The 22500-nt window shown below is 29.2% G+C and overlaps 1 protein-coding gene across 1 annotated transcript in view; it reads right to left on the bottom strand.

The window, feature by feature from the left end:
- Nucleotides 1–22500, bottom strand: part of LOC111630696 (sister chromatid cohesion protein PDS5 homolog B-like) — a 95542-nt gene that overhangs the window by 38754 nt on the left and 34288 nt on the right. Inside the window, exons 4-7 of the mRNA XM_023374840.1 lie at nt 17330–17416; nt 11547–11644; nt 8609–8735; nt 3022–3102 (exon numbers count right to left, since the gene is read on the bottom strand). Coding sequence (XP_023230608.1) covers nt 3022–3102; nt 8609–8735; nt 11547–11644; nt 17330–17416 — 393 coding nt within the window. The remainder of the gene's footprint in view (nt 1–3021; nt 3103–8608; nt 8736–11546; nt 11645–17329; nt 17417–22500) is intronic.

Below are 22500 nucleotides of genomic sequence, written 5' to 3' on the forward strand. Positions count from 1 at the left end.
ATAAAATAAATGATTGAGAAGAGTTTTTCTTGTTAAACTGCTTTCCCTATAACTTTTTCTGATTTAAAAAAAGCCAATTTTTATGTTTATAAAATATTTTGAATGAAAAATATTAAAATATATACAAAATAAACCATTTTGAACACTTTTTTATTATTATTTATCAAAAAAATATAGTTCTGGCATAAACAATGTTAAATTTTAACTGACTTAATTTTGCGAACGCAACTTTTTTATTTATATAAGTATCTTAAGGTCAGTTTTTTGCGCTAATGTTGCTAATACACCATTTGAGCGAAAAAAAAAAAATTGTTAAGGAAAAATTTTCTGTTAGCGAACCCTTTGTTAAATATTTCGAATATCACCACTGGCTATATCCATCGAGGGCGATCGTGTGGCAGTGGTGAGGGACGGATATATCCATTAAATTCTTTTGGGGTTATCACCAAAAACTACTGCAAAAAAAAAATTCACCTAAAAAATGAATTATGTAACAATAAAAAAAGTCTTCTCTTTACTAGACATAACTGTTTACAAAATCTTTTTCCGAAACAGTAATGAGAAAAAAGGTGCAAAAAAATACTTTAAAAATTTCCCACGTTTATTCTCCATTACTTTGTGATAGCACCATACCTTGACTATCCATCCCACTGTTGAAAGGTTACCAATAATTAGGTGTTCACACAAGATACCCTGCTCCAGAATCCACAACATAACAGGGTTCACTGGAGTGTGGTTTTGGAAACCTTTCTGTTCACACCTGAGTTCATTTTGATGATCAGTTGTTCAACAGTTGCATGTCAATTTCTCCTGACCAACTGTTCCCCTCTTAGATCAATGGTATGTGGAGTGACACAATTGGCAAATCAAATTGTCCCAGTGGTCCACTCTTGATATACCTTCACTACTGCAGCACAAGAACATTTCATAAACTTAGCATAAATTTAGCTGTTTCTGAAATGGTACCACTCAGGGCCCAACAGCCAATAATCAGGCCTTATCCAAGTCTGTCAGGTCACATGTATTACCCATGACATTTACTGATACTATAATCAAAAAATCTAACTGGAACTAAATCAAATAAATAATACAGTCGACCCCCCTATAACGTGGGTTCCTATAACGGAAATTCCTATAATGTAGCGAAAAAATTGTAGCAATATTTGTATAAAGGAACTCCTAAAATGTCGTCGCCAACTCGTGTCGCAACAAGATTGATAGAATCTGGACCAATAGTGGATGAGCAGCCGAACTACTTTCCTCCGCCCTGCGCCACGCTACGGAGAGTTTAGGCGCCTAAATTGAGTTTGCTATCGTCTGTACAGTATTATATATAAATTAGGTACTGTACATATAATTATATATTAATTATATATAAATTAGGTACTGTATATATAATTATATATTAACTTAATTTATTGTAACTTTATTATAATTATATATATGCTTTCTGCCGCCTGGCAACACGCTACGGAGATTTTAGGCTAGTAAGTTGAGTTTATTAACGTCTGTACAGTATGTAAATTAGGTACCGTAAGTCTAATACAGCACTAATTTTACACATTTCTTGTGAAAGAAACATTTCTTATTCAACAGCCATAAAAATTATTTATATTAATGATGTCTCCAAAGGTCAAGTTATTTTTTTTGCAAAAAATTCGTTATCAGAAATCGCGGCCGCCGTTTTGTGCACTGTTCCACGACGAAAACAAGCTTGAGCAACGGCGTAGTTGAATGGTGCACACTCAGTAAGTAATCCTACAATTTTTTGTTTATAGCATAGTTTATACGGATTATTCCCAAAAAATTATACGTGTTTTGGAAATGTTGAGTGGAATTAGTCTAGAATCGGTTAATTTTATAGAAGAAAACCTTTCAAACAGACTTAGTTCGTAAACTTCACACGTGTCGGGCTGCGATTGGCTCATGTATTTAATGATTCCTACAATGTAAAATTTGATTAACGTGGAACGTATCTAAGCGTTACAGGGGGAGTCTACTGTATTTATGAGTAAATATTCTGAGATCTATTATATGAGTTAAATCATAATGAAATAACAAATTTATATTAATTACACAGGGTGGAGCAGAAAGGAAGGACATTTTTGAAATGGCTAGAACTCACCACCAGTTAGAGTAGCAAATTTGTGGCAGGTAGCATGAAAATAGTGAGGTCTTAGCATTGTCTTTTCAGTTGAAGACATAGAGCCATGGACAATAGAACACCATGTGTTTGCATACGGCTGAGGAAACCGTTGTATGCAGAGGGGGATTGTTCAGTCATACACATCTAATGGGAATATATTTCAGCATAATTGCATATGATGGAAATGTATTCCCATCAAACGTGTGGGATGGGGCAATGGCCCACATAACTAGAACATCAATTGATGTTATTTGTCATCTCTTCCCTGGTCACCTCATTTCCAAGTTTGGTGACATTCATCAGTGAGGTTGCGGCCAAAGTTTTCAACGCAAAAACATGTATGTCTGACATTTGGTGCTGCCTTCCTGTAAACGTAGAAGTTTGACAATGATGTTTGGAACATCAGTGGAATCATGCTCGATGTTCCAAATACCATTGTAAAACTTCTAAAGCTTACAGGAAGGCAGCACTGAACGTTCATGTACATTGAAAACTTTGGCCACAACCTCACTATTGGCCTCCTCATTCGCCCAACCTATCCATGTGCAATTATTTCTTGTAGGGACATCTCAAGGCACATGTATATGAGCATAAGCCCATTCTTTGCAAGAACTGAAGGAAGCTATTCGCATGGAAGTTGCCAAAATCACCTCCAGAAATGTATCACTGATAACAGACACCACATAGGAGATGTTATTTTCTATACTTGATTCTGTAAAATGTTATTTCAATACGAACTCACATCTTCCAACAAATATCTTGTGTAGTAACAATTACAGATGTGATTTTTTTTTAAATGTCCGTCCTTTCTGCCCAACCCATTATATTACAATATGTAGTATAATAATTATAAATTATTATAATTTTATACATACTGCTTGAATGTAAGGTTCCAAAGTGCTAGATGTCTTCTTTAATATATCTTTGGCAAGATTATATGAATTCTTATTTTGTGACTAAAAATTAAATAGAAATTTATTACTTGATTAGTAGTCTTTATTAACCAAATTATTTTAAATATATTAAATACAGTTACTATTTATATTATTAATTAATTAAAAAAAAATAGAAAATATATTATAAAAAAGAGAAAATATAAATGTAATAATTTTTTAAAATATCACCATTTTTATCATTTTTAAAATTTGTATAAACTTTGTGACACTTCAATTATTGATTAAGAAAATGGCAAGTAAAATTTTTTCATATTTCTTTTATCATTATTACATTTAAAAAACTTTTTATCATTTATAATTCATTATTGTGTTTAATGCATTTAAATCTAGCCATGCACAGCTAAAGCTTGGAACCATGGGCATCTGCAGAGGGAGGCAAACAGGGCATTTGCCCTCCCTTGGGATTGAATAAAAAAATTTCACAAATTATAATTGTTACAGTGGTTGAAATTATGCAATCTTACATTCTCAATCAAGGGACATTTTGATGCAATACTGTATTCTGAAAATCCCAAAAAGTTAAACAAATAAAAATTTATTGATGTAATTGTCTTCAAGCTTTGCCCTCCCCAGGAAAATTTTCTGTGGATGCCCATGCTTGGAACTCATCTTGAATACCAACTTTAGTTTTGTATTTTTCAGTTTTATTTAAAGATTACAGTTTTAGAATCCATTTTTACATTTGAAGAAATAATTTTAAAGAAAAGTGTTTTATCAGTCTATAAAATTTACAAAAATTATTATACTATTATATAGTTGCATTTATTTTTACTTTTTTTTTATTGTGCATTTTATTTAATGTTGTTTACTTAAGATATGACTCTATGTTAACATTCATTAACTATTCCATGAAGGATAAAATTGTGTTGGGCAAGTTTGACTATTAAGAAAAAACAAAGTTAAATAAATAAAGAAATATTTTTTTAATATCATTTAAAATTTATTTTTTTTAAATTATTTATTTAAAATGTGTGGAGATTTCTATAAATAACACACCTTGTTATATAAAGGTGATAAAAAATGTTAAAACTAAAAAATATAATACACTATATATATTTTAAATTCAAATCTAAAGTTATTACTCATTCATTACTACAAACTTATTTAAAATGGTGATTTTCATTGACAATATCATCACTAATCAAATTTTATTCAAATCATTAATCTTCTGAGTTTATGTTTACAGAAATCAAAAAGAAATATAAAACTCACTACTTTATAGTATAGTATAAGTGTTACAGAATCCTTTGAATATCATTAATAACATTACAGCTTTATGCAAGTACAAACAAATTATGACCCCTGGACCAGATTCAGCACACAAGAAGCTTTCATGAAGTCCATGCATAATCTTGATATGTTTTGATAGTGTTATTTAAAATTTCTATGAATGCACAGATTAGTGGTAAAACTTTACAGTTAAACATATATAAAGTAGTACATAAAGATTAAACTCATTTATAGGTGAAAGTTAGACCATTATCATATATTTCTGATAGATATTATAGAAGCAATTAACTTTCATCATGATATATATTTTCAATTGTTTATTTCTGATAATATTTTAATATTGAGATTTTAGGTTAATTACTAATTCATTGATAATTTAGTTTTTGCAATGTTATCATTTGATTTCTTTATTATTATGTTGCATTTACACATATAACTGTCTTTAAATTATTGACATTCAATAAAAAAAATATTGAAAAATATTTCCCTATGAAATTCATCTTAGTGTCAACATACTGCTTTGGACAACAATGCAATAAGAATATCATTAACCTTAAACATCACCAGAACAGTGTAAATACCGAGAGAACAGAACCAAAAAAAAAAAAAAATGGAAAATGTAAATGTATTTTCTGAACCTTCAATAAAGCTGAGCAGAAAATCAAGTTTTCATTTTTTATTCATTAAAACTTTCCTGATGAAGTTTTCTAAAGCTTCTTTTTTAGTCATAATAATCCAATTGATGCAGATTGAAGAAAACATTTGATCAATTCTTTGTATATAATCTTTCTTAATGATTGAAGAAACTTTATCTCATCTAAAATTATAACAACATAATATAAGACAAAGTCAGTCCTAAAACTGTATCAACAACAAAACATAGAGTTGTAAATCAATGTCTGAAAATGGAATGCCAGGCATGCAGAGTGAAAAGATAATCACTTTTTTGTAACAGGCAGAGCACAATTCAGTTGTTCTTTGTTTTAAGATACCAGAACACATCTTATCCCTTATTGTTTAATCCACTTACTGATACTACAACTTCTTGTTAAGCTATTATTTNTGTGACACTTCAATTATTGATTAAGAAAATGGCAAGTAAAATTTTTTCATATTTCTTTTATCATTATTACATTTAAAAAACTTTTTATCATTTATAATTCATTATTGTGTTTAATGCATTTAAATCTAGCCATGCACAGCTAAAGCTTGGAACCATGGGCATCTGCAGAGGGAGGCAAACAGGGCATTTGCCCTCCCTTGGGATTGAATAAAAAAATTTCACAAATTATAATTGTTACAGTGGTTGAAATTATGCAATCTTACATTCTCAATCAAGGGACATTTTGATGCAATACTGTATTCTGAAAATCCCAAAAAGTTAAACAAATAAAAATTTATTGATGTAATTGTCTTCAAGCTTTGCCCTCCCCAGGAAAATTTTCTGTGGATGCCCATGCTTGGAACTCATCTTGAATACCAACTTTAGTTTTGTATTTTTCAGTTTTATTTAAAGATTACAGTTTTAGAATCCATTTTTACATTTGAAGAAATAATTTTAAAGAAAAGTGTTTTATCAGTCTATAAAATTTACAAAAATTATTATACTATTATATAGTTGTATCATTTCTGTAAAGTTNGTATTCTGAAAATCCCAAAAAGTTAAACAAATAAAAATTTATTGATGTAATTGTCTTCAAGCTTTGCCCTCCCCAGGAAAATTTTCTGTGGATGCCCATGCTTGGAACTCATCTTGAATACCAACTTTAGTTTTGTATTTTTCAGTTTTATTTAAAGATTACAGTTTTAGAATCCATTTTTACATTTGAAGAAATAATTTTAAAGAAAAGTGTTTTATCAGTCTATAAAATTTACAAAAATTATTATACTATTATATAGTTGCATTTATTTTTACTTTTTTTTTATTGTGCATTTTATTTAATGTTGTTTACTTAAGATATGACTCTATGTTAACATTCATTAACTATTCCATGAAGGATAAAATTGTGTTGGGCAAGTTTGACTATTAAGAAAAAACAAAGTTAAATAAATAAAGAAATATTTTTTTAATATCATTTAAAATTTATTTTTTTTAAATTATTTATTTAAAATGTGTGGAGATTTCTATAAATAACACACCTTGTTATATAAAGGTGATAAAAAATGTTAAAACTAAAAAATATAATACACTATATATATTTTAAATTCAAATCTAAAGTTATTACTCATTCATTACTACAAACTTATTTAAAATGGTGATTTTCATTGACAATATCATCACTAATCAAATTTTATTCAAATCATTAATCTTCTGAGTTTATGTTTACAGAAATCAAAAAGAAATATAAAACTCACTACTTTATAGTATAGTATAAGTGTTACAGAATCCTTTGAATATCATTAATAACATTACAGCTTTATGCAAGTACAAACAAATTATGACCCCTGGACCAGATTCAGCACACAAGAAGCTTTCATGAAGTCCATGCATAATCTTGATATGTTTTGATAGTGTTATTTAAAATTTCTATGAATGCACAGATTAGTGGTAAAACTTTACAGTTAAACATATATAAAGTAGTACATAAAGATTAAACTCATTTATAGGTGAAAGTTAGACCATTATCATATATTTCTGATAGATATTATAGAAGCAATTAACTTTCATCATGATATATATTTTCAATTGTTTATTTCTGATAATATTTTAATATTGAGATTTTAGGTTAATTACTAATTCATTGATAATTTAGTTTTTGCAATGTTATCATTTGATTTCTTTATTATTATGTTGCATTTACACATATAACTGTCTTTAAATTATTGACATTCAATAAAAAAAATATTGAAAAATATTTCCCTATGAAATTCATCTTAGTGTCAACATACTGCTTTGGACAACAATGCAATAAGAATATCATTAACCTTAAACATCACCAGAACAGTGTAAATACCGAGAGAACAGAACCAAAAAAAAAAAAAAATGGAAAATGTAAATGTATTTTCTGAACCTTCAATAAAGCTGAGCAGAAAATCAAGTTTTCATTTTTTATTCATTAAAACTTTCCTGATGAAGTTTTCTAAAGCTTCTTTTTTAGTCATAATAATCCAATTGATGCAGATTGAAGAAAACATTTGATCAATTCTTTGTATATAATCTTTCTTAATGATTGAAGAAACTTTATCTCATCTAAAATTATAACAACATAATATAAGACAAAGTCAGTCCTAAAACTGTATCAACAACAAAACATAGAGTTGTAAATCAATGTCTGAAAATGGAATGCCAGGCATGCAGAGTGAAAAGATAATCACTTTTTTGTAACAGGCAGAGCACAATTCAGTTGTTCTTTGTTTTAAGATACCAGAACACATCTTATCCCTTATTGTTTAATCCACTTACTGATACTACAACTTCTTGTTAAGCTATTATTTTAATCATTTTTCATCTCCTTCAGGAATTCCATTGTGAGATTCCATTTGATTGATATATATTCTTACTCCAAAGAGATCCTGATAAATTTTACATATTCTTTGATATATACTTATATCATTTGGAAAAATAACATAAACTTGTTTAAACATTTCTAATTTTTCTCCTATAACATTTTAGAAATATATCTTGTCTTTGTTTTCCAGGAGACTGTCTCTGAACATTAGTTTATCCATTCATTTTTTAAGCTTAAAATTGAAACATTTGTGCAGAATATCAACCAATCTGATTTGGTGATTCCCTAACCTTAAATCTATTTAAATAATTTTTAGTCTTTGTTCTGAAAATTATCTTCTTCTTATAAAAATAGCACAAAAGACATTTAGCTTTAAGATTACACAGAAAAGATAATCCTTTGGAATGATTAGTTTAAATATATTTATTAAGAAGACAAATTAATTCAATGTTAATTAAATATACTGATCTTCATTCCTAACAAATTTCACTGCCACTGTATTTTGTTTTTGCTAATCAATTTCAATAATTGATTTGTTTAATAAAGTTCCAAACCAGTATTTTAATATTTTACTATTGCTAAATAAAAAGTTTTAGCTTTCATTTAATTTTTAATAATTAAATAAACCCAAACATTTTTAAAAATACAGATTTCAGAAATAATTAGTTACTATATAATTACAAAGTTTTGAAGAATGTTCATTAAGACAAAGTTTACGCTTTAGTAAAATGATTTATATATAAATAGTTTTTAAATAAATATATCATATTCTTTATTTTTATGATTTCAAGTTCAAAACATATTTTAAATTTCAAAAAATAACTTACCTTTCTAGGTTCTATTACTTGAGCAAAAATAACATCTAGAAGTTCCTGGGATACACTATCAGCCTCAATAATCAAAGGGCACATCATATCAAGCATAAAATTTTTTACTTTTGGAGAATGATTATCACTAAATTATAAAATTCATTTTTATACATATTTTCTTGCAAAATTCATAAGCAAAAAATGAATAAATTATTTATTTTAATAAAATATATTAAAAACTAATTAATAATACAATTAAATCTTGGTTTTCAAACAATTCATTCCTAAAAGTTGTTCTAAAACTGAAACATATTTTCTCATAAACAATATAAAATGGATTAATCCGTTCCTGACCCCCAAAAGAAAGCCTTTTTTTATATCTTTTTAGTTGTATTTCATGCATAAAAATACCTACAAATGCAATTTAATATTAAATTTAATATAATACTGTTTTATATATAATAAATATTTGTTATTTAATTTAACTTAAGCACATTTAAACATGAATTCCTGGATGCCATTTATATTATATGAATGTCGATTAATAAGGTTTTTATTAATTAATTTGATTTAAATTCAACTGCAGTGCATACCAAAAAATGAAAGTAATATGCACAATGAAATCTAATTTAAACAGAAATGTTATTGTTGATTCGTGACATCTAATAACACAAGATAATCTCAGGACTGCTAACTTCTGAATCAGTAGGCTTGTCATTGACTGGTCAGGTCATTGACTTTCCTTAACACAGGAAGTATAGGGAGTTGACTCATCCGTGTCTGAGAGACACACAGGCAGTCAACTCCCAAGCTTGTTCAACAGATCGTCAACTCCCATTCTTGTCTAATCTCTTGTCCAGCAACCAAGTTATTTTGAGGCAACTGATGCAATTATGAGTTTAAAATTTTGTTCATGAACAGATTTGTTCAAAAAGTGAGCATTCAAAAACAGATGTTTGACTGTATTATGAAGTCATAATTTTGTGTTTCAAGGCTATATCACAAAAATACAATATATATTTTCATTATTGAAATGTTAAATTTGAAAAGTTAAATCATTATTATAGCATTTTAAAATAAAATAAAAAATTTACTAGATCATTTAATAGTCATGTAAACATGATCTTAAATAATCATTTCTATAATCACTGTCCACTGAATAAATCTTACTGATTTAGTAAATCTAGTATTAAACAACTGAATCAGAATATTAAAATTTAATCATGAATATTTTAAATATATATTATAATTTTGAATGCAAGTACAAACAATTCATGTATTTTCAACTTGTAAATTAAATTAAAAAATTAAAATTACAAGTTTTATTTAATAAAAGTGAATCCTAATACTAGGGGGAGATCAATATATAAGTTTCAGTGGTCTGGCATATCTACATTAAATGATTTGTATGAATTAGGACTACATCCCTAGATAACAACATTTGTTGTCTATATGGTTTGTTGTGGTGACATTGGTATGTCCCAGTTATGTACAGAAGATATCTTTTGGAAGTTTTCACCATTCCAAGCATGTCCACTATATTGTTAACTGAAAGAGATGGTGGAAATTTGAATGTTAAGAGAGATGGATCAGCAAGGAAGTGCAGACTGTAATTTGTGTAAATGAGCTAGAGATCAATCCAGAAATGAAATTCACAAAAGACTGTTTGAGGTTTATGGAGAAGTTGTAATGTCTGAACAGGCCATGTAGAAATGATGTTAAGAGTTCTTCAGTGAAAGAATGAATATGTATAATGAACAGTAAACCAATTGTCCATCCTCTGAGAAAGAAAATGCTGAATGTGTAAATTCTTTGATCCAAGAAAACAAAAGAATCAAAGTGCATGAGGTGGACAAACAGTTGGAAATCTCCTTTGGCATAGCTCACAACATTATTTGGAAAACACTAGGGTACAGAAAAATGGCTGCAAGATAGGTGGTTTGCAGCTTACAGCTCTGAATCATTTTAATTAGATGGGATTATGTTTGGTATCCCCCATTCATTATCAGTAAGATAGAAATGCCTTCAGCAAATCTTCAGCAATTGGATTGGGAGCAACTGCAACATCCACCTTACAGCCCTAACATGGAACCAAGCAATTTTCACTTGTTCTCTATTCACTTGAAGTAGATATGACCTTCTTCACAAGGAAATTTGAGGTACTGGTATACAAGTAGAACAAATATTTGGATATGGATGGTGGTTATGTCAAAAAGTAGAGGACAGATGAGGCTATCATTGTGTATCTCAGGTTCTTGTAAATAAATTCTTGTTATCATATAAGACCACCAAAAGCTACTTGATCTCCCTACATATATTAATTATACAATTAATATTCTATGATTTGTATTTTTAAAATAAAAATCATTGTCTAAATTTATATAATAATTCAAATTAGTTTGCTTATTTGTGAAATAATTTTATCAAATTTTGGTATTTTAGTAAAATTTTATACATTCATTAAATTCAATTAATTAATTGCAACATTTATCCATTTTTCTGTAAAGAAATTAGTTTAATTTGAATAATAACATTATAAATATGAACCCTACTACTTTGTAACAAGATATTTCTTTTTCTTACTTTGACTTATCTAATATATATATATTTTTAATAATTAAATACATTTAAAAAAATAAATCAAATCAATATATTGTATTAATTATATGGTTAAAATACCATGATAAATTATTATTATATAAAAGTGCCTTTTTTAGTTTAAAGTAAGAGTTATTTCCTAAACATTTATTTAGATAATAACTGAAAACCATTTTTGAATTTTCAAAATATCTTTAATGAATTATCATCATCTAATTATATATTAAAAAAATTGTATTAACTTATTAATTTATAAATGTTTTTTTTCTATTTCAGTTTCAGAAAAGTAAATCCTTGAATATTATTAAAACTTTGAATTAAAAAATGTGTTTATTATTTCAAACATAAAATAACTTACTTTATAATGTTGAACATAAGAGCAAAGAGCTGACAAAAAATCATTTGACTTTCTTCCAGTTCAAAACATATGTTAAATGTTTTAACCCATGCCAAATTCTAAATAAAAAATTTTTGACATTATTATTTTATAATAAAAATTAACATTATACATATTAATTGAAGTAATTTATATTATACATATTATTAACTCAATAAATTAAAATTTTAAAAAATAAAGTACAAAAAACTACAGTAGAGCATCGATTATCCGACCCCCAATTAACCGTCACATCGGTTAACCGACCGTTCTATAGTTGGCAAATTTCAAATGTCAGCTAGTGATGTAGTGCTACAATATTTGGCTATGTCTTGGCTACTTTAATATAATTTTTGTTAAATTTTTGCATGTTTTAGCTGGCAACATGGCTCAATCATTAAAGGGCGGCCAGTATTTAAACGAGACTTAATTTTCTAATTACGAGTGGTTGTTTGTTTTGTGAGCAATAAAATACAGGTAGCCCTCGGTTTACGCCGCAGTTCCGTTCCTACAAAAGCCGGCGCAAATCGAATCGGCGTAAAACGAACCCATATTTACAGTGAGGTATAGGGTTAGATTCTACATAAGTGAAAAATAAGCTAATAATTTTGTTTATTAATACAATATAATACAAAATACATATAAATTTAATTTTTAAAACGTATTTTAATATAAAATAAAGTAAAATGTTTTTATTTAAAAATTTTAGTTTCAAATTTCTTACATTTTTCGGAAATAAGTATCCATCTTTAATTGTTTATATTTTTGATTTCTTTCATTAAGAATTTTGGAATATGGTCGAATATGATGTTCCTTTTTACATTTGCACTTCGCTCCCAATCATTGTCTAACTCACAAACTTCATCCGTCAAACTTTCCTTAGTTGAAAGGATACATTAACCCGACGTAGAGCTACGGACAAGGAAAGACACTGATTGGTCAACCACCGGTCGCCCTAGCGCATATAAAAGGTCAGTTTGAGTGGGAAATTTCAAGGTGGCTAAGGAGAGGTAAATATCGTCTGGCCAACGAGAAGTAAATTGTCTCACTAACGATAATTTGTGATCGCCGGAAATGCTATTGCGTTGTAAGGTGTTTTCCTGAACAAACTGATACGGGATACATTCATTGGCACTATGGATTCGGACGCCATTTATTGGACTATTAAGTTTAATATATTGACTCGTGGGTACCTAAACGTTTAGTATTTTAGTATTAATTTAATGTAAATGTATACATACCTAAAAATATTAAACAGAAAAAATAAATATATTCAATAAAAATCTTTGTTTTAACGAATGTACAATGTCGCGGCTCGGTAAATAAGTCAACACTGAAATGAAAATCAGTCTAGCATAGGGAAAATCGGGGAATTACACCTCGAAACGGCGAATTGCGCAGCGGCGTTATTGTGAATCAGCATAAATTGAACCGGCGTAAACTGAGGGCTACCTGTAATTTAAAAATAATTTTTAACAATACAATAGCAGCAATTATTATTTTTTAAAAAAATTTGTTAGGCTTAACATCGATGAAAATTCAATGTGAAGTTGGTTAATAGCAATATACTAATATACTAATTGCATGGGATATACTAATATACTATACTAATAATGTATTTTTTTCATTTTTTTCGGTTATCCGATTTTTCAGTTATCCGACCAACCTGAGTCCCCAATTGAGTTGAATAATCGATGCTCTACTGTATATATAATAATATTACATGTATATATGTATGAACAGCATAGACAAGAATAAAAAAAATACAAAATATGTTTAAAAACATTTACAATATTTCAGTTCAATAATTCTATTCTGTTTACTCTTAGCTGATGATGACCTAAATCAAGGTTTAAAATGTTTCTAATTAAATATTTTTTGATAATCTAAAATTTAGCAGTTTGTTTGTTTTGTTATTATTATATTATATTGGTGCCAAGTTTTGAAGACTTTTATGATTCTGGAATATAATCGTTATAAAAATTAAAACAATATATTTACTTATTATTTGACATTTAATTTTTCATCATTAGCAGAATGTAATACCAAGTTCAACTTCAATGACAAAATGTAACAAACCATTTAAAGCCATTCTAAAAGTTATTTTCTTGCTAAATAAATTTTTAAAAATGCATATCAAACTGTAATTTTGGAAATCATACATATAGAGTATTTAGATTATTTTTATATTTATTTATGCTATAGACAGCGTATTAATTAAATTTTTATCTATATTTTTTTAAATTTAAATTTTGTTGTAATCATTTTTATTTAACAATAAAATATTAATATAAAAAATATTTTTAAAATGCAGAAATGCTTTATTCTCTAATAACATGGTCAAATGAAATTTTTAAACCAATAATTGTTTAAAATCAAGTTTAATATGCAATCACATTCAAAATCAGTGATATTCCACACTTATTAGTTTTTCACAGAACTTTTTCACCAAACTGACTTCCAAACTGTGCTTCCACAATATCCTCATATTACATGCTATCCAGCTGTGTAAAAATTTTGGTTGAAATATTTTTTCTGATTATTATGAATTCTCAAAAAAAAAAAACAAAAACAAAAAAATGTAGTGTAAATTTACCACTTTCCACATGCAATTGCATACAACTTTTTCATGCAATCACATGTGTACTCTGTCATTATCAAAAATATCATGGAAATAACTCATGATTACCACAAGAGGTACTCATGACATCATGGATGTTTATCAGCTATGCATGATATAATCACATGGCAATCTGCAAGTCATTATGACCTTGAATGCTCGTCTCCAAATTAATTATCTGGATTACCTTCAACAATTCTAATTTAGATTTTTCATACTTTATTTTGTGCCTGAAAAATAAAAAACAATCATTTTCTGGTTCTTCTGAGAAACATTTATTTCCAGATGAAGTCATTCACAATAGCCTACAGTACTGCAAAGTTTCAAGGACTCCCATGAAAGCTTAGTCAAGGACACTTCTGTAAACAAAATATCTCATAAACTAAACATTTGACATTAAAATCTGACACATGGAGATAAGACAAATTACTAGATTTTTCATGTTTGCCAAATTTGAGGAATGACTATTACATACAGTGTAATTACATGTGAAAAATCAGCAGAAAATCACTTCCTTATGCATGTATGTGTTAAAATTAAGCATATGTGATTGCAGGTTAATATTGATCAATTTCTTAAAACAAATGCAAAATAAATTTTTAAAAAATATAGAAATGAGTTGCTTAACTTTCCTGGTGGTATTTAAAATTTTGATGGTGCCATCTGTTGTATTTTATTTAAAAACTTTTTATATTTTTAATTATTATAAAATGATAAAAAGCTTAATTTTGAGGGTAGAGATGGGTTTATAAAAAATTTTAAATGCTAATAACGTAAAACCATCATCAAGTCTAATCCCACTTGAGATATGACACATGACTCCCTTTATCTCCCCACTCCCTCAACTGTTAAATACCAAAATTTAATGGTATCAATCTCCTTATTAAACAAACCTCCCTGAAAAACTCCAGAAATTTTCAACAAAAAGCACAGGAGTTATTAAGCTTTAAAGAGGGTGAACAAAAGCATGCCCCACACACAAACATCCATACATACAGAAAAAACCTCTAAATTTTTTTGCATTTCTCAACATTTAAAGGTGTGAAATCCGGAATTTTTGTCGACTATTTGTCGATTAATTGTCCTGTATTTGCTTAAAATCTAATTAAATTTTCCTTTAACTTAAAGTGGAACCTAACGGAAAAAAAACTTTTCGTTTATGTTCGACATAAACATCCGTTCAATTCGAAACTAATCCCACATTCCAACGCCAAAGTTGATAGTTAGCATGGTCCCGGGAACAACTCTGACCCATCTACATACCTTTTACCTCACAACAATCAATCACGTGACCATTCTCCCACGCCGAACTTATAAAAACCCCTTCCTTCCCCTTCTCAGGGGAGTCGTACCAGAGCAGGTGCCGAAAGAAGATCAATTTCAAACAGTGTCCTTTTTATCTAGTGAACTTCCCTAAATCCAGGATTTAAATAGTTAACCAGTGATCTTTCCTACATCAGTGAACTTTCCTAGCCAGTGAAATTTTCCTAATTCAAAGAGTAGCGTGGATAACAGATCAAGAGGTATGGAACCAATTATTGTAAGCTCTCTCTCGGTCTCTCCGCGTTTTAGGGACGCAAACTAGATGTTGTATTACTTGGTTTAATAAATTGTTCATTTTCCTTATGTTATATCTGGCCTCCTCGTTTACTCGTATATCGCTTGTCGTCTCACCGACGCGCTCCTCCCTCCGCCACTCGACCCGTTACAACGGGTCGAGTGGCTGAGTCAACGTTACAACGTCGAGTGGCGGGTCTTTTCCCCGTTACAACGGGGAAAAGAACCCTTCAACCACCCATCCTGACAGTGAAAGGGTTTAACAACCTGTTGCCGGATCGGGAGACCTACCCCCCCTTCCGGTGGTTTCACAAAGGTCTCAAGTAGAGATGCTATGAATATTCGACTACTATTGGGTATTCGGCCTAATGTTGCATACTATTTGGCAGAATACCAAATACCAAATCATGAAAAAAAAAAAACTACACATATTACTCAAAAACATTATTATTTTAATCACAAATTATTACATTTAATACTTAAAATCTATCAGTGGTAAGTTGTGATGAATGAAAGCAATTTTTTCAGCATTTGTTGAAACGATTATGAGGAAAAGCAAACGATTGTGCTTTTCCTCATAAACTATATCTGCTTCTGAAAATAGCCTCTCACTATATACACTACTGCTCGGAGACAATAGATAAATCTTAGCAAATTCTGTCAGGCTTGGATACTGTTTTGTGTTTGCTGACCACCATTTGTAAAGGTCTGCCATCAGATCTAGGTAAACAGTACAGTTTTCATATAAAGTGATATAAACAGTGATATTTTTTAGTAATAAGGACTATTAGTAACACAATTTGATGTAACAACAAACAAATAATGCATGTCGTGACATGATCTACTCGCAAATAAAACAAATGTGCCTGCAGTGTCGCTACCACACCCACTACAATGAGACAGGTCGTAACCTGTCACCCACAAAATGTACACATATTCGGCACTTCAACTGAGAGTGTAGCCGAATATTCGGTATTCGGCAAAATCACTATTCGTGGCATCACTAGTCTCAAGTCCAAAAATGTAAAAATCTTCAGGGAACACTTTTTTGACCAGTTGCCATACTTTCCCTCTGTTATATATAACAAAGCTGGAAAAGTAACCAGTAAAACTGGTTAATATTTAATTAATAAGTTTTATTTATTTTAACAATGGCTATAAATTTACACAAACCTCATGTGCACTTGTCATAAATGGTAACAGAAGCACAATCATTTACAACTTGTAAGAAAACTTTTTACTATACAAAGTACGCCACTTCAGCTACACTCTATAACAAAAATTGGTATATACACTGTAACAAGTATCTCAATGCATGTGTAAAAACATTCCACTCAAAACATGGAGGCAATAAATATAAGTGCATTCTGCACTTTCAGCTGTTACTTGGCTGCACATGTATAAATTTTTGCTGTTTTATACTATGTAGAGTCATCCAATATGAATATAAATTGCAGTATAAAATCTGGTATTGTTTCTGCATTGTTCAAAACTTAGATCTTCCAGAAAAAAAAGCAATGGAGTGACTAAGCAGCAGATTGCAAAAATGCTGATAAAATTTCTGAAATAGTTATTCTTAAAAACTTACCTCTAATAAATAAAAATAACGTTTAAATACAGGATCTTTTGGATCTTCTAATCCTCGAAGTTGGTCAATGAAAAATTCAAACAACACCTGAAATATCAAAAATTAAAAGATTAATTTTTCAAAAAGTAACAAAAGAAAAACGAATAAAAGTTTTTTTATGTAAAAGATTAAAATATGTCTCAGAATATGTTGATTAACAAAATTAAAACAGTTTTATTATTATTTATGTTGCAAATGTCATGCCTAACTGATACTGGTGCCAAGTGCTATGCTGGATAAGTCAAAGTACAGTAGACCCCCCTGCAACGCTTAGATACGTTCCACGCTAACCGAAAATTACGTTGTAGGAACGATTAAATACATGAGCCAATCGCAGCCCGATAGGTGGGAACTTTACGGACTAAGGCTGTTCGAAAGGTTTTCTTCTATAAAATTAACCGATTCTAGACTAATTCGACTCAACATTTCCAAAACACGTATAATTTTTTGGGAGTAATCCGTATAAACTATGCTATAAACAAAAAATTATAGGATTACTTACCGAGTGTGTACCGTTCGACTACGCCCGTTGTTCAAAGCTTGTCTTCGTCGCGGAACAGCACACGAAACGGCGGCCGCGATATCTGATAAATAATTTATCGCAGAAAGATAACTTGACCTTTGGAGACATCATTAATATAAATAATTTTTATGGCCGTTGAATAAGAAGTGTTTCTTTCACAAGAAATGTATAAAATTAGTGCTGTATTAGACTTACGGTACCTAATTTACATACTGTACAGACGATAATAAACTCAACTTACTAGCCTAAAATCTCCGTAGCGTGTTGCCAGGCGGCAGAAAGCATATATATAATTATAATAAAGTTACAATAAATTAAGTTAATATATAATTATATATACAGTACCTAATTTATATATAATTAATATATAATTATATGTACAGTACCTAATTTATATATAATTTATATATAATACTAAACAGATGATAGCAAACTCAATTTAGCCGCTCCGTAGCGTGGCGCAGGGTCGGAGGTAAGTAGTTCAGCTGCTCATCCACTATTGGTCCAGACTCTATCAATCTTGTCGCGAAACGACGTTATGGGAGGTATGTTATACGACAGTTTCTACAATTTTTTCGCTACGTTATAGGAATTGTCGTTATTGGAACGTACGTTATAGGGGGGTCGACTGTATAGATACCCAAACAAGTGAAACATTAAGCTTCTGTGTTACTGGTGTACATGTCAACATCTAGAAACTTCCTAACAATGTGATGTGTTCAATACTGCAGCTTTCTGTAGTGTCATATATGTGTTTTTATTAAGGTTTAACATTTCTAGATTTTTATATAGTGATTCTGGTATAACACCAGTGGAAGAGAGGACAACAGGTACAATAAACATTTATCCATCTACCACATCTGTCTTATTTCTTAAGTGGATAGAGTTACTTATTGATTTTTTCAGTGTGAGCATTTTTCATATATGAATGTTTGGAATGGAGATAGATATTATATAAGCAATCTTATTGCATTTGTTGATAAAAGTGAAGCAAGGTCTATTGTGATAAATTGTTTTATCTGTTGTTATGGCTCTGTCATAGTATACTTTGTGTATGTCATTATCTAATATTGTATTTTTGCAGATTGACCTAGCATGCCAAAAACCATGGTGTTAATGGCATGCCAGTTAAACTGTGACTAAAAAAATAAAATTAATCAATCTAACAAAACTAGTTGCTAAATAAATGTTAAAGAAAACATTCTTCTGAATACAATAAAATAATAACATTATAATTTGACTGACTTACAACCAGGAAGAGAGTTTTCATTTACAAAGCAATAAAAACAATTAGCAGCTTATTGACATTAGTAATAATAGTAGTTAGTGAATGTGGGCTGCATTGACAATCTACCGTGATTGTAAAAGATAACACCTTCCTCTCAAATTTTTACACATAGTGGATGTTAATAAGTGTAAGTTGAGATAATTTACAGTGATTTTCTGAAACTTGATATGTTTATTTTTGTGTTTCTAGATCAAATTATATTAAAATAAACATTAAAAAAAAGCACTTTCAGTATTCCACAAGTATTTTAGATTGTTAGAAAGAAGATAAAATGCAGAAATTAAACATATAATTATAGACTTTGATGTAATGATGACAGTTTCACAATTTTAGAATAAAAACTGGCATCTGTGAGTTTCAAATGCTCTCTGGAGAGGGATATATAATCTCATTTAAATGTCATGCCAGCATTCCCTGCAATAAACCAGCATGCCAATGATTACCATAAAGAAATATCTGATTTCATGGTCTCTCCAGATAGACCCAACATACCAGACAATCTGTGAAAATACAGTACAGACTGTGGAGTATATTTTAATATGGAGCTTGGGGTGTTTTATTTAATAATGTGTTTGTGTGCAAGTTCTTAGTGTATTATATTTGCTATTTGATTATGTCTATGTAAATAGTCTGTTTTTGCTAAGAGCTTGCTCAGAGGTTATATGTTTTATTGTTTCTGGCAGAATGTTGCATTTTCTGCAAGAATCATTTGAAAAAGTTTATTTGTCAATATCCTTCAAAATGTGTTTTCTCTAGTTTTTAGTGTTTATGATCTGCTCTTGAATGGCAATCATAAACCCTTCTGTCTCTCCAAACAGACAGCTCCTAGTCAGTTAGTAGTTTTATGCAGTCAACATATTTCTGAACTAGGATTGCCTACCATAAATTGCCTTTTGGACCATAACTGGTTAACCTATCCCATGTTGAAATTTTTCTTCATTGCATGTCGTGCCATGCTGAATTTTTGTCAATGTTAAGCCTAATGAAAAATACACATTTTTGAAAAAATAATCGTGGCTATTGTATCGTCCAAAATTTTTTTATTTTGCACAAACAAAATAGTTATATTAATAATTGTAAAAACAAAAAAATTATATTTCGGAAGTTAGTTTTAATATAAAAATTATAACAACTAGCGACATCTAGTTTCAAAAACATTCCGATGCTGAAATGAGTTATCTCGGATCCACCAGTCAAGGTCAGCAGGTTGCGACCCGAGATATGTCAGGAATAACATGGAACAGGTTAATGGTGTCTATGTTATTTATGTGTTGAGCTATGTCCAGGTGTAAATTTAATGATGTGTTATTACACATCATTAAACTTGCATGTCTGTCAGCATGTCTGTCAGCATTATAGCTTTATGTAATCTCAATGTTTCCTTCTTTTGTGGAAAAACCCCTATAGTGTTTGTATCTGTTTGTAGTGTAGGTTAATTATATTAGTCAGGCCAAGGCCTCCTTTATGATGAAGAATTAGTCTTTCTATGAATGATTTTGGGTGATGTTGTTTATGCTTAATAAGTATTGTTCTTGTTTTCCTTTGGAGTTGCTCAAATTCTGTGTATGTCCAGCATTTAAATCCAAAAGAACAAGTGAATACAGAGACACCAAATGTATTAATTGCTTTAATATCATGTTTTGCATTTAGATGTGTTTTTAGCACTGCATGTAATCATGCAGTGTTTTTAGCACTCAAATAATAATCTGTTCTGGTTTTTGAAAGTTAACCTTTGTTTTATCTGTCCGTGTTCTGTAAATTTGGTCTGTTAGAATCCTAAATATTTGTAGAACTCTCATTCTTCCATGGGCTCAATGATATTTTCACTTCTAAGTAGAAAGTCTCCTTTCTTCACAACTCCTTTTTCAATGTGGAATGTTTTGAATTTGTCTCAACCAAACTCCATTTGTATATCATTTGAGTATATGTAAGAAAAGTTTATCACACAAACTTTTTATGTTAAACATTTTAATAATGAATTAATGAACACATAAAAATGTCATCACAGAAATATTGGATGCATTTTTGAAGCACTAATCATAAAAGTTTATAAAAATTGAAAACAATAGTGAAAAATGCTGTTATTCTAACATTACCATCTTCAACATCACTTCATCAGTGGTGGTGGAACATCAGAATTTGCATGAAAATGAAAAATGATGATATGCAATAGAAATAAATCCACATTAATTATTTATTACTGATCAAAGATTGACTTTAATACATCCACAATTGGCAAAAGAACTTCAAAATCCAAGCAAAATTAAAATTTAAGCATAAAAAATTTATCACAGATAAACTTTTTCATTTTTAAACATTAATTCATTATTATAAAAGTTTAACATAAAAAGTTTATCTGTGATAAACTTTTTTAATAATGAATTAATGAACACAAAAATGTCACTGGCACAAAATAACAAATATATAAAAGGAATTTTATGAGTTTAGATAATTTTAATCAATCCACTGGAACAACTCAAAAAATACATATCCTACAAAAGAATGTGCATTTTTTTTATTTTTTATTGCATATTATGATTCTAAATCAAAAGAAAAAAACCAATAAGCAAATCTTTTATCTGAAACATTTTTTCAAAAGATGTACTTCTCAGAAATTAAAAGCATTTGAAGTTTTATATGGCTGCCAATGGCACACAAGTGAATCTGTGAATATCATTGAAAACAGAAAGAAAAATGCAAAAAAAAAGAATCATTAGGAAACTTCAATTCAATTATACAATATCACCAGATGGAAATTAAGTTTAAGAAAAACCTTAAAATTGAAGACAAAATCTGCTAAAAGGAATTGCATTTATTCAGTTTCAATGTTACATATTACAATTTTTGATAACCAACCTTTCTTTATAGTCTATTTGGCCATCAAAATTAAAAACAATGAAAAATATCCAATTAAAAAGAACAGTTTTAATATTAGAACTGGTAATACCACCACAGATGTTGTCTTTCATTTTCCTTCCTTACCACTTGGAAACTGTAGAGCTTTATATCCATTATTCATTACGAAACTATTACAGAAGCTCCCCTACTTAAGAATGTTCAACTTTCAGACTTACAAACAATTTGACTTTACATATAAAATTTTAATTTTGCATGGATTTTGAAGTTCTCTTGTCAGTTGTGGGGTGTATTAAAGTCAGTCTTTGACCAGTAATAAATAATTGATGTAAATTTATTTCTACTTCATATCATCATTTTTCATTTTCATGTAAATTCTGATGTTCCATCACCACTGGTAAAGTGATGTTGAAGTTGATAATGTTAGAGTAACAACATTTTTCACTATTGTTTTCAATTTTTATA

Source organism: Centruroides sculpturatus, unplaced genomic scaffold (assembly GCF_000671375.1).
Source record: "Centruroides sculpturatus isolate CEXI.00-Female unplaced genomic scaffold, Cexi_2.0 scaffold376, whole genome shotgun sequence".
Taxonomy (NCBI): Eukaryota; Metazoa; Arthropoda; class Arachnida; order Scorpiones; family Buthidae; genus Centruroides; species Centruroides sculpturatus.